The 14,215-nt window shown below is 34.6% G+C and overlaps 1 protein-coding gene across 3 annotated transcripts in view; it reads left to right on the forward strand.

Annotated features, from left to right (window-relative positions):
* Positions 1-14,215, forward strand: part of baiap3 (BAI1 associated protein 3) — a 160,174-nt gene that overhangs the window by 37,273 nt on the left and 108,686 nt on the right. For 2 of the 3 annotated variants that reach the window (XM_062049979.1, XM_062049980.1), the window contains exon 2: positions 5,579-5,787. In XM_062049979.1, the coding sequence (XP_061905963.1) occupies positions 5,654-5,787 (134 nt within the window). In that variant the 5' untranslated portion in view covers positions 5,579-5,653. The remainder of the gene's footprint in view (positions 1-5,578; positions 5,788-14,215) is intronic. The other variant, XM_062049982.1, reaches the window with a different exon arrangement.

Below are 14,215 nucleotides of genomic sequence, written 5' to 3' on the forward strand. Positions count from 1 at the left end.
CTGTCATGTCCGTCATTGGTGGTCCAAGGAACCCGGAGGGGCGAGACCTTCACAACGCCATTGTGTGTGTGTAGCTTTAATTTTAATGGGGTTGTACGGTGTACCAATACAGCGTTTCCCATAAACTGCCAAGATACCTGTGTCGGTGGGTGCGTGGCTATGGGCGTGGTCACCATGACATCATCGAGTAATTTGCATAATTTACTACAATGATATGATTTTCTCTAAAAAGGCTCAATAAATTTATCCATACTAATTAATAATAACAGTTTTGTTTTAAACGTCCGTCCATCCATCCATCCATCCATTTTACAATATAATTACAACACTTTATGTACATATTTATATATAGATTTGAACAATAAGTTATTCACTGAAATATATTTATTAGTTGTGGTTCTTACAAAAAATAAATCTTATAAAATATAAAAGCTAAAATGTCTCTTAAAGCTCTGCCCCTTTAATTAGTGCATACTAAATAATTTAACTTTAGCCTACTACTACAACCATATTATTTACCAGCAACATAAAGTGAAACAGAGGCAGAGGTGTCCTGCCACAGTCAGTAACAAATAAACAGAAAACAGTAGTGGTCAAATACAAATAAGGCAACAAGAGAAGTATCCTACACTTCTCTTTTGTAAAGTAAATCTGAACAGCCGATACGGGCATCTACATCAACTATATGATTTGCCCGAGAAGCTGGACAGGACAAAAAAATACATATATTTTTTAAATTTTTTAATTTGTGGCGGACGTAATTCTTTCGTGGCGGGCCGCCACAAACAAATGAATGTGTGGGAAACACTGCAATACTAGTATAGTATGGCAGTACTAATGAATCAAAAATGGTACTATACCCTGTTTGAAAAGTACCGGTTCGCCATATTTTTTTTCATTTTACAGGCATGACGGCACGTCGTCGCCATGTCATTGCTGGTTTTACGAGCAGAGGAGCATGTTCGGCGGCGCACAATCACCGAGTACTTACAAGCAGACACGGCGTGTAGACAGAAAAGGGAGAACGGACACATTTTGGCCTAAAAACTAACGATAAAGGCGAAGTTATACCGTAGGAGGATACAATAGCTCACCGGCGTCACAATGTAAACAAACGCCATGGGTGGATCTACACCTGACATCCACTGTAATGATACCAAGTGCAACAGCGTATCTCGTCGATACTACTATGATTACATCGATATTTTTTATCGTCACAAAATCTTTTTTTTTTTTAATCTGTGTTGGCCCTGTGATGAGGTGGCGACTTGTCCAGGGTGTACACCGCCTACCGCCCGAATGCAGCTGGGATAGGCTCCAGCAACCCCAAAAGAGAGAAGCGGTAGAAAATGGATGGATGGATGGATGGGTTCCCAATTTTTAATTTTTTAAAATGTTTTAACGGGCATGACAGCGCATTGTCACATTATGACATTGCTAGTTTTACGAGCAGAGGAGCATGTTCGGCAGCGCACAATCACAGAGTACTTACAAGCAGACACGTTGTGTAGACAGAAAAGGGAGAACGGACGCATTTTGGCTTAAAAACTAGCGACAAAGGTGACGTTATAACACTGAAACGCCCTCAGGAAGAGGTGCTTTAAGACATGGCTAGCTAGTTAGCGGCTAATGCCCACTAATCCTTGTCTCCATGGCGACAAATAAAGTAAGTTTCTTACAAGTATCATCCCTGCAGGACGAGGAATAGCTAAACATGCTTCACTACACACCGTAGCTCACCGGCGTCAAAATGTAAACAAACGCCATGGGTGGATCTACACCTGACATCCACTGTAATGATACCAAGTGCAACAGCGTATCTCGTCGATACTACTATGATTACATCGATATTTTTTATCGTCACAAAATCTTTTTTTTTCTTAATCTGTGTTGGCCCTGTGATGAGGTGGCGACTTGTCCAGGGTGTACACCGCCTACCGCCCGAATGCAGCTGGGATAGGCTCCAGCAACCCCAAAAGAGAGAAGCGGTAGAAAATGGATGGATGGATGGATGGATGGGTTCCCAATTTTTAATTTTTTAAAATTTTTTAACGGGCATGACAGCGCATTGTCACATCATGACATTGCTAGTTTTACGAGCAGAGGAGCATGTTCGGCAGCGCACAATCACAGAGTACTTACAAGCAGACACGTTGTGTAGACAGAAAAGGGAGAACGGACGCATTTTGGCTTAAAAACTAACGATAAAGGTGACGTTATAACACTCAAACGCCCTCAGGAAGAGGTGCTTTAAGACATGGCTAGCTAGTTAGCGGCTAATGCCCACTAATCCTTGTCTCCATGGCGACAAATAAAGTAAGTTTCTTACAAGTATCATCCCTGCAGGACGAGGAATAGCTAAACATGCTTCACTACACACCGTAGCTCACCGGCGTCACAATGTAAACAAACGCCATGGGTGGATCTACACCTGACATCCACTGTAATGATACCAAGTGCAACAGCGTATCTCGTCGATACTACTATGATTACATCGATATTTTTTATCGTCACAAAATATATATTTTTTTTTAATCTGGGTTGGCCCTGTGATGAGGTGGCGACTTGTCCAGGGTGTACACCGCCTACCGCCCGAATGCAGCTGGGATAGGCTCCAGCAACCCCAAAAGAGAGAAGCGGTAGAAAATGGATGGATGGATGGATGGATGGATGGGTTCCCAATTTTTAATTTTTTAAAATTTTTTAACGGGCATGACAGCGCATTGTCACATCATGACATTGCTAGTTTTACGAGCAGAGGAGCATGTTCGGCAGCGCACAATCACAGAGTACTTACAAGCAGACACAGTGTGTAGACAGAAAAGGGAGAACGGACGCATTTTGGCTTAAAAACTAACGATAAAGGTGACGTTATAACACTGAAACGCCCTCAGGAAGAGGTGCTTTAAGACATGGCTAGCTAGTTAGCGGCTAATGCCCACTAATCCTTGTCTCCATGGCGACAAATAAAGTAAGTTTCTTACAAGTATCATCCCTGCAGGACGAGGAATAGCTAAACATGCTTCACTACACACCGTAGCTCACCGGCGTCACAATGTAAACAAACGCCATGGGTGGATCTACACCTGACATCCACTGTAATGATACCAAGTGCAACAGCGTATCTCGTCGATACTACTATGATTACATCGATATTTTTTATCATCACAAAATCTTTTTTTTTCTTAATCTGTGATGGCCCTGTGATGAGGTGGCGACTTGTCCAGGGTGTACACCGCCTACCGCCCGAATGCAGCTGGGATAGGCTCCAGCAACCCCAAAAGAGAGAAGCGGTAGAAAATGGATGGATGGATGGATGGATGGGTTCCCAATTTTAAATTTTTTAAAAATTTTTAACGGGCATGACAGCGCATTGTCACATCATGACATTGCTAGTTTTACGAGCAGAGGAGCATGTTCGGCAGCACACAATCACAGAGTACTTACAAGCAGACACGTTGTGTAGACAGAAAAGGGAGAACGGACGCATTTTGGCTTAAAAACTAACGATAAAGGTGACGTTATAACACTGAAACGCCCTCAGGAAGAGGTGCTTTAAGACATGGCTAGCTAGTTAGCGGCTAATGCCCACTAATCCTTGTCTCCATGGCGACAAATAAAGTAAGTTTCTTACAATTATCATCCCTGCAGGACGAGGAATAGCTAAACATGCTTCACTACACACCGTAGCTCACCGGCGTCACAATGTAAACAAACGCCATGGTTGGATCTACACCTGACATCCACTGTAATGATACCAATTGCAACAGCGTATCTCGTCGATACTACTATGATTACATCGATATTTTTTATCGTCACAAAATCTTTTTTTTTTTTAATCTGTGTTGGCCCTGTGATGAGGTGGCGACTTGTCCAGGGTGTACACCGCCTACCGCCCGAATGCAGCTGGGATAGGCTCCAGCAACCCCAAAAGAGAGAAGCGGTAGAAAATGGATGGATGGATGGATGGATGGGTTCCCAATTTTTAATTTTTTAAAATTTTTTAACGGGCATGACAGCGCATTGTCACATCATGACATTGCTAGTTTTACGAGCAGAGGAGCATGTTCGGCAGCGCACAATCACAGAGTACTTACAAGCAGACACGTTGTGTAGACAGAAAAGGGAGAACGGACGCATTTTGGCTTAAAAACTAACGATAAAGGTGAAGTTATAACACTGAAACGCCCTCAGGAAGAGGTGCTTTAAGACATGGCTAGCTAGTTAGCGGCTAATGCCCACTAATCCTTGTCTCCATGGCGACAAATAAAGTAAGTTTCTTACAAGTATCATCCCTGCAGGACGAGGAATAGCTAAACATGCTTCACTACACACCGTAGCTCACCGGCGTCAAAATGTAAACAAACGCCATGGGTGGATCTACACCTGACATCCACTGTAATGATACCAAGTACAACAGCGTATCTCGTCGATACTTTTATGATTACATCGATATTTTTTTATTGTCACAATTATTTTATTTATTTATTTATTTTTTAATCTGTATTGGCCCTGTGATGAGGTGGCGACTTGTCCAGGGTGTACCCCGCCTTCCGCCCGAATGCAGCTGGGATAGGCTCCAGCACCCCCGCGACCCCAAAAGGGACAAGCGGTAGAAATGGATGGATGGATGGACTCTTCAGACCACAGAACACTTTTCCACTTTGCATCAGTCCATTTTGGATGACTTCGGGGCCCAGCGAAGCCGGCGGCGTTTCTGGGTGTTGTTGATAAATGGCTTCGGCTTTGCATAGTAGAGTTTTAACTTGCACTTACAGATGTAGCGACGAACTGTAGTTACTGACAGTGGTTGTCTGAAGTGTTCCTGAGCCCATGTGGTGATATCCTTTACACACCGATGTCGCTTTTTGATGCAGTACCGCCTGAGGGATCGAAGGTCCGTAATATCATCGCTTACGTGCAGTGATTTCTCCAGATTCTCTGAACCTTTTGATGATATTACGGACCGTAGATGGTTGAATCCCTAAATTATTGCGTTGAGAAATGTTGTTCTTAAACAATTTGCTCGCGCATTTGTTGACAAAGTGGCGACCCTCGCACCCGTCCTTGTTTGTGAATGACCGAGCATTTTCACGGAAGCTGCTTTTATACCCAATCACGGCACCCACCTGTTCCCAATTAGCCCGTTCACCTGTGGGATGTTCCAATTACGTATTTGACGAGCATTCCCTCAACATTCTCAGTCTTTTTTGCCACTTGTGCCAGCTTTTTTGAAACATGTTGCAGGCACCAAATTCCAAAAAAAACGACGTTTTCCAGTTGCAACGTTAAATATCTCGTCTTTGCAGTCTATTCAATTGAATATAAGGATTTGCAAATCATCGTATTCTGTTTTTATTTACCATTTACACAACCCCAGCGTCCTCTGTAGAGGACGTCTGCAGAGGACGCTGGTTCTTAGGAGACTAGAACAATCCACGTCTGTTTTATCCTTTAGAAATACAATGTTCTAGTTACACAAACACATTTTTATCACACTTTTGTTGGGTCGCGCCAACCTGGGTCAGTGTGCTGTTCAAAATGTTGAAGTCTTCTAACGTCTTCCACACCTTTTCAGGCAGCAAATTACCAGGACTCCTCCCCGCCCTGAACCACTTGCCTTGACCGTGTGTGTGTCTGGTGTCTCAGCACCATGACGACGCTGCTGGACCTGAAGAGTAGCGTCCTGCGCCAGGTGCAGAGGAGCCAGTCGCTGAGGAGCCGCCGGGAGCCGCCGCCCGCCGAAGGAAGCCCACTCACCCACTGCCCCGAACCCTTACCCCGCAGGTGAGTCGGGCGGGCGGGATTATAGTTGATTACTTGATTGCCGTTAAATAAAAAATAGTTAAATAAAAGCTGTAGCTGTTTTTTTAACACTATTTTCTTTGTAAATTTGAGAATAGTTCATTATGTAATATTTCATAGAGAACAAGAATTTTTATATGATTAAATATTTTTTTTTAATATTTAATCATATAAATGGCCGTAATTTTTATTCATATTTCATTGTGTTACTATGTTTTTTAATCTGTTTTTTCAATTTGTGTTAAATAAACAAAAAAATGTTTTCGTCATTGAGAAATATTGAAATAATATTTAAGAGACTTTTTTTGTACGCAGTAGTGCATTTTTTTTTTTTAACAAATTCAATGTGCTTTACGTAAACATAAAAATGTCATATAAATAATATTTGAAAATAATCATTTATAATTTAAAATGCTTTTAATTGGACCTATATTTGTATTTTTAAACCTCTATAAAGGGAAGCAGTATTTTTTTTTAGAGTGGATCTTTTTTAACAAATGTACTTTATGTATTCCTTATAAGCAAAATATATTTTTCATTTAGAAATATGAATATGGTCTTTAAAAAAATATGACATTTTCTGATTAAAAAAAAGAATATTGCTCATTTAAATTGCCATAATTTTGACTTATATTTCATATTGTGACAATATATAATTTGAACCTGTTTAAAGTGAAACACGTTTTTGTATACAAAAAAAAGTCTGGTAAATATGAACAAAAAGTCATTTAGAAAAATAAAATAATATTGAAGAAACTTTTTTGTACCCAGTAGTACATTTATTTAACAAATGCTTTATATAAACTTAAAAATGTCATATGAATAATATTTGAAAATAATAATTGACTTTCTAATACAAGAGATCAAAAATTATTACTAAATGATTTATCATTTAAAATGCTTAAAAAATTATTTACAGTATATTTTGTATTGTTACAATATATTTGTAAACCTCTATAAAGCGAAGCAATATTTTTTTAGAGTGGATTTATTTTTTTAACAAATGCACTCTTTATGTACTTTATGTATTTCATATAAGCAAAACATATTTTTTCAGTTAGAAATGTTAAAACGGTCTTAGAATTTTTTTAAATTTTCTGATTAAAAAAAGAAAAAGAAAAGATAATTCCATTACTGTTAATTTAAGTTGCAATAATTTTGACTTATATTTCATATTGTTACAATATATTATTTGAACCTGTTTAAAGTGAAGCAAGTTCTTGTATACAGTAGTGCATTTTTTTTACAAAAATAATACAATCTGGTTTATATAAACAAAAATATTAGTCATTTAGAAATATTAAAATATTTAAGAAACTTTTTTTTGTACCCAGTAGTGCATTTTTTTTTAACAAAACGTGTCTTATATAAACATAAAAATGTCATATTAATAATTGAAAATAATCATTTCATTTGTAATACAAGAAACCAAAAATAGTTAGAAATCATTTATAATTTAAAATGCTTTTAATTTGACCTATATTTGTATTTTTAAACCTCTATAAAGGGAAGCAGTATTTTTTTAGAGGGGATCTTTTTTAACAAATGTACTTTATGTATTCCTTATAAGCAAAATATATTTTTCATTTATAAATATGAATATGGTCTTTAAAAAAATATTTTATTTTCTGTTTGAAAAAAAAAGAATATTGCTCATTTAAATTGCCATAATTTTGACTTATATTTCATATTGTGACAATATATAATTTGAACCTGTTTAAAGTGAAACACGTTTTTGTATACAGCAGTGCTTTTTTTTTTTAACCAAAAATAGTCTGGTAAATATGAACAAAAAGTCATTTAGAAAAATACAATAATATTTAAGAAACTTTTTTGTACCCAGTAGTACATTTATTTAACAAATGCTTTATACAAACTTAAAAATGTCATATGAATAATATTTGAAAATAATAATTTACTTTCTAATACAAGAGATCAAAAATTATTACTAAATGATTTATCATTTAAATTGCTTAAAAAATTACTTACAGTATATTTTGTATTGTTACAATATATTTGTAAACCTCTCTAAAGTGAAGCAATATTTTTTTAGAGTGAATTTATTTTTTTAACAAATGCACTCTTTATGTACTTTATGTATTTCATATAAGCAAAACATATTTTTTCAGTTAGAAATATTAAAACGGTCTTAGAATTTTTTTAAATTTTCTGATAGAAAAAGAAAAGATAATTCAATTATTGCTCATTTAAATTGCCATAATTTTGACTTATATTTCATATTGTTACAATATGTCATTTGAACCTGTTTAAAGTGAAGCAAGTTTTTGTATCCAGTAGTGCATTTTTTTTTCTTACAAATATAATACAATCTGGTTTATATAAACAAATATATTAGTCATTTAGAAGTTTTAAAATATTTAAGAAACTTTTTTCTACCAAGTAGTGCATTTTTTAACAAATTCAATGTGTTTTGTATAAACATAAAAATGTCATATGAATAATATTTGAAAATAATCATTTAATTTCTAACACAAGAAATCAAAATTAATTAGAAATGAAGGGAATAAGCGGTAGAAAATGGATGGATGGATGGTTTATAATTTAAAATGCTTTAAAAAATTACTTATATTTTGTATTCTTACAATATATTTGAAGTGAAGCAATATTTTTTTAGAGGGGATATTTTTTTAACAAATGTACTTCATGTACTTTACATATTTCAGATAAGTAAAACATATTTTTCAGTTAGAAATATTAAAATGTCTTAGAATTGTTTTTATTTTCTGATTTAAAAAAAAATAGATGATTAAATTATTGCTAATTTAAATTGCCATTATTTTGACTTATATTTCATATTGTTACAATATATCATTTGAACCTGTTTAAAGTGAAGCAGGTTTTTTTTTTTTTACAAATACAATACAATCTGTTTCATACAAACAAAAATATTAGTCATTTAGAAATATTAAAATAATAATTAAGAAACATATTTGCACCAAGTAGTGCATTTTTTAACAAATTAACAACAACAAATTAACAAACAATTTAATACATTTTTCACAAATTCAATGTGCTTTATATAAACATAAAAATGTCATTTGAATAATATTTAAAAATAATCATTTAATTTCTAATACAAGAAATCAAAAATAATTAGAAATGATTTAAAATGCTTTAAAAATTGCTTATATTTTGTATTGTTACAATATATTTGTAAACCTCTGTAAAGTGAAGCAATATTTTTTAGAGGGGATATTTTTTAACAAATGCACTCTTTATGTACTTTATGTATTTCATATAAGCAAAACATATTTTTCAGTTAGAAATATTAAAACTGTCTGAAAACATATTTTATTTCCTCAATTAAATTTCCACAATTTTGACTTATATTTCATATTTTACAATAAATAATTTGAACCTGTTTAAAGTGAAGCAAGTTCTTATATACAGCAGTGCCTTTTTTTTTTTTTTTTTTTTTTTACAAATATAATACAATCTGGTTTATATGAAGAAAAAGTAATTTAAAAATATTAAAATATTTGAAAAAACATTCTAATAAAAATCTAAATAATTAATAAAAAATAGTTATATTTTTATTTGTTTAAATTTTATTTTTTAATATTTATAGTGAGGCAATTTTTTTTTTGTACAATGCATTATAATACATATTTTATATATATTCATATGTGCTACAAAGACAAAAAGACTGTAATATGAAAGCATGCCAGTATCTATTGGTATGTATTTATGTATTGTCATGACAAATGTGTGCGTGCATGACTACAAAAAGACACAATCAAGCTCACGCTTTAAAGCTGACTCTGATTTATTTGTTTTCAATCAGCCGCTGCCGCCTTCACGTCCGGCCAGCACGTTCTTAAAATGCGGGCGGCGTTCACGCTGGAGGTTTTTTGGGACTCGCCGCGCAGCCAAAACCCACCAGGACCAAACTATTACATGCACAGTCAGGCTCTGATGGCGTCCACGACGCGTCTCTCGTATTTCACTTTTTGCTTCTGACGGCTTCACTGCAGTTTTTAAAATGTCTTCTTCATGTGTGTATCTTTGTGTGTGTGTGTATTTGTACTACATGTATATATACTCTGTGTGTGTCTATTATAAATGCATTATTTGTGTGTACCCATACTGTTTGTGTGTATCTATCCTAAATGTATTTATGTGTGTATCTATACTGTTTGTGTGTGTGGGTGTATTGTTGCGTCGGACCAGTTCTTCCTCCAAGGGAATCTAAGTTACTGGTCAATCCCAAGTTCTTTTGATGACATATATGCTGAGTAAGAAGGACCTTCAAGACAGAATTGGAATATTTTCAAGTTTGATTCCAAAGCTTTGGGAGGTCAACTCAATCAATACTTTCGTATCGGCTGCTCTAATTGATCTGGCATTCCAAGGGGAAAAAACACACTCTCCTCACACAAAGAAAGCCCCCAACTCCCCCCCTCAACACTGATAAGAAACCAGTGGGTGTTGTATTTCACATTCCTGATGGTTTAAGACACTAAACAGGCAATCGGAAGACAACAAGAGACTGGTAGAATAAACAAAGGAATAGTACTAGCTCATCTAATCATGGCTATGTAAAAAGAAAGAACTCTTAATCATATCTGCATCTTTTCCACAGTATCCATACACAATGTTTTCTTTATGTGTGTATCAATACTCTGTTGTGTGTGTCTATACTAAATGTATGTATGTGTGTATCAATACTCTTATGTTGTGTAGGAATAGGTACATTTTTTTGGCACCCACTGAATCCCACCGGTTACTGCTTCACTTAAAAATCCAACGGTGCCATGTTTCGGTACCTGGGTTGCACTTGGCAATCACTCCAGCAGCACTGAGAGCAGACTCCGTGAAACTACAGGAGCCCTAGGTCAGTGGTTGTCAAACTTTTTTTCCACCAAGTACCACCTCAGAATACACTTGGCTCTCCAAGTACCATCGTGATGACCAATGTTAAAATAAAGTAGCGTAGTAGGCCTAGGTATTCATTAAAAACAAGGCAGAGGTTTTATGTAACAAGTATTTTTAATATTTTTGGCCACTGTAGCGTTACATGCAGTTTGAACAGTAACACTGTGCTTGAATGTGGGAAAATAAAACACTGTACTTTCATCAAGGTATTCTTCTCTCTAGTACCACAATTTGGTAACGCTCCAACGTAAGTTGAGTGAGTTTTCCAAAAATTCGCTAGCTTGATGCTAATATAAAGGCTACTTATTAGCATTAGCGATTTTACATCTTAATTTGTGCACCGTCAAATTTGTTGAGGCGGGCAATCACTCCAGCAGCACTGAGAGCAGACTCAGCCAAACTTTTCTTCGCCAAGTACCACCTCAGAAAACACTTGGCTCTCCAAGTAGCACCGTAATGGCCAATGTTAAAATAAAGTAGCGCAGTAGGCCTAGGTAGTCATTAAAAACCAGGCAGAAGTTTTATTTAGCAAGTATATTTCATATTTTTGGCCACTGTAGCGTTACACGCAGTTTGAACAGTAACACTGTGTTTGAATATGGGAAAATAAAACACTGTACTTTAATCGAGGGATGCTTTGGCGTACCATTAGTACCGCAATTTGGTAATTTGCAATTTCCGATGCCAACAAAGTAAACAACTCAAAAGACGCTCCAATGTATGTTAAGTGAGGCTCCAGTTTTCCAAAAAATACGCTAGCTTGATGCTAATATACGTTTGCAGTAGCGATTTGACATCTTAATTTGTACACCGTCAAAATTTGTTGGTGAAAAGTACAACGAAGATGCACGTTACAATCAAAAAGCTGGTGCGTAATTAGTACAATACTTGCAGTGTTAACACTTTGTAGGGCGCAACGGACGGCAAAGACTGAACCGATCGACGCACCGTGAACTATACACGACTGCCATCTAGTGCCTTGGACTTGCAATTGCAACTTAGTGTACATACCTGCAAAATGACAAAATGTGATAATAAAACAAGATATAACAGCAATTATAATCAGCTCATTTGTAAATGTTGCAATAAAAAATGAGATTTTATTATTAAAAATTTAAAAAAATTATTTACACACACAAAAGTAACAGAAAAGTTGAGTACCAGTGTCAAATCTCAGGTACCCGGAATCGGTACCGTATCAGTTCAAATTTCCCGAATGTTGTCTCTGTGTGTGTGTGTGTGTGTGTGTGTGTGTGTGTGTGTGTGTGTGTGTGTGTGTGTGTGTGTGTGTGTGTGTGTGTGTGTGTGTGTGTGTGTGTGTGTGTGTGTGTGTGTGTGAGACAGTAAAAAAAAAAAAGTAGTAAAAACCAGACGGTGATCCGTATCAGCCCCAAAATGTAATCATTTGTTCCTTATCCCATTTCTGACATTTCCTGAAAGTCTCATCAAAATGTGCCCATAACTTGTTCAGCTATGAAATAAACAGATTAAAGTGTCTTGTCAGTCATCCGCTGTCTTTGTCTCTGTGGGTGGAGGCGAGGGCCCCAGGATGTAGACACAGAAGTTGAAGCTCGTAACGTAGTAGAAATGATCCAGATCAACCCTGAAATCAATAATTACTTATCCTATTTCGAACATTCCATGACAATCCTTCCATAACTTTTGAGTTATGGTGCTAACTAACTGACAACCCCCGGCCAGCAATAAATGTCACACCTCAAAAAAATCACAAGACTACTTCATTTCTACAGGCCTGTTTCATGAGGGGTTTTCCTCAATCACCAGGAGATTTTAATAGAAGCATTCACATACCATGGTTTATATAGGGCACAGAACGGGTAGGTACAGGCAGGCGTAGGGGCGTGGTGATTGGCTCAGGTGTTTCCTTCTGTGACGGCATGCTGATACAATTCCGCTGCGCTTGTTGAGGGATGACAAGTCTGGGCGGAATATAATAAACAGTTTCTCTTTTTAAGCATAAAAGAGAAACTGTAATATAATAAACCGTTTCTCTTTTAAGCATAAAAGAGAAACTGTTTATTATATACCGCCCAGACTTGTCATCCCTCAACAAGCGCAGTGAAATTGTATCAGCATGTCTTATATATACGTACGTGTATATATATATATACGTGTATATATATGTATATATATATACGTGTATATATATGTATATATATACGTGTATATATATGTATATATATATACGTGTGTATATATATGTATATTTATATATATATATATATATATATAGATATATATATATATATATATATACATATATATACGTGTATATATATGTGCATATATATATATGTATATATACACACACACACGCGTATATATATATATATATATACATATACGTATATATATATATATATATATATATATATATATATATATATATATATATATATATATATATATATATATATATATATATACGTGTATATATATGTGTATATATATACATGTATATATACACACACACACACGTATATATATATATATATATATATATATATATATATATATATATATACATATACGTATATATATATATATATATATATATATATATATGTATATATATATATATATATATATATATATATATATATATATATATATATATATATATATATATACACACATAGCAGGTCAATTATTGGGGAAAGGTGTTTATTACAGGTAAAGTGTTTCAAGGCATTTTTATTATCATATTAATTACATTACATTTGCAGCTAGAATAGTCATTTACCACATTAGCAATGTATAGAGTGTATTTCTTTAAAGTTAAGACTAGTTTAAAGTTATCTTCATTGAAAAGTACAGTGCTTTTCCTTCAAAAATAAGGACATTTCAATGTGACCCCAAACTTTTGAACGGTAGTGTATATATACATAGATGTATATATGTATGTATATATAAGACAGCCATGACATTATGTTATTTACTTTTGACCACGACTGTATATAGTATATAGAGATATTTCAGACAATGATCATACAGATATATATGACAAATATATAAATATGATATATGCATATTTACCACATATATCATATACTGCATATGATATACATATGTTTTATATGTATATATTATTTATCTATAGATATAATGTATCCATACATTTGTATATCATCTAAATGTGTCATATATATAATATATATCTACATATGATATATATAGCTAAATATCATATACTGTATATAGTTGTCATCCGTCTTACAATTTAATATGATATTTTTTTTGTTAATCACTATTCATAATAATAACATTAGTAATAGTAATAATATATAAGTGAAATCCTCTTGGTGATAGTAAGTGTAGTGGCTTCAAAATAAAAGCTGTCATGATGCTAAATACATTACCTATAATAGTTATATATATATAAACATCATATTTTATAAGAAGAAATATGTCCATGTCTCTCTGGCTATAGACGTCAACATGTTTGCCTTTCCAACGGGTGCGTGTCACATGTATGTACCGTGTTGTATATGTC

This window comes from Entelurus aequoreus, linkage group LG06, assembly GCF_033978785.1.
Source record: "Entelurus aequoreus isolate RoL-2023_Sb linkage group LG06, RoL_Eaeq_v1.1, whole genome shotgun sequence".
NCBI lineage: Eukaryota > Metazoa > Chordata > Actinopteri > Syngnathiformes > Syngnathidae > Entelurus > Entelurus aequoreus.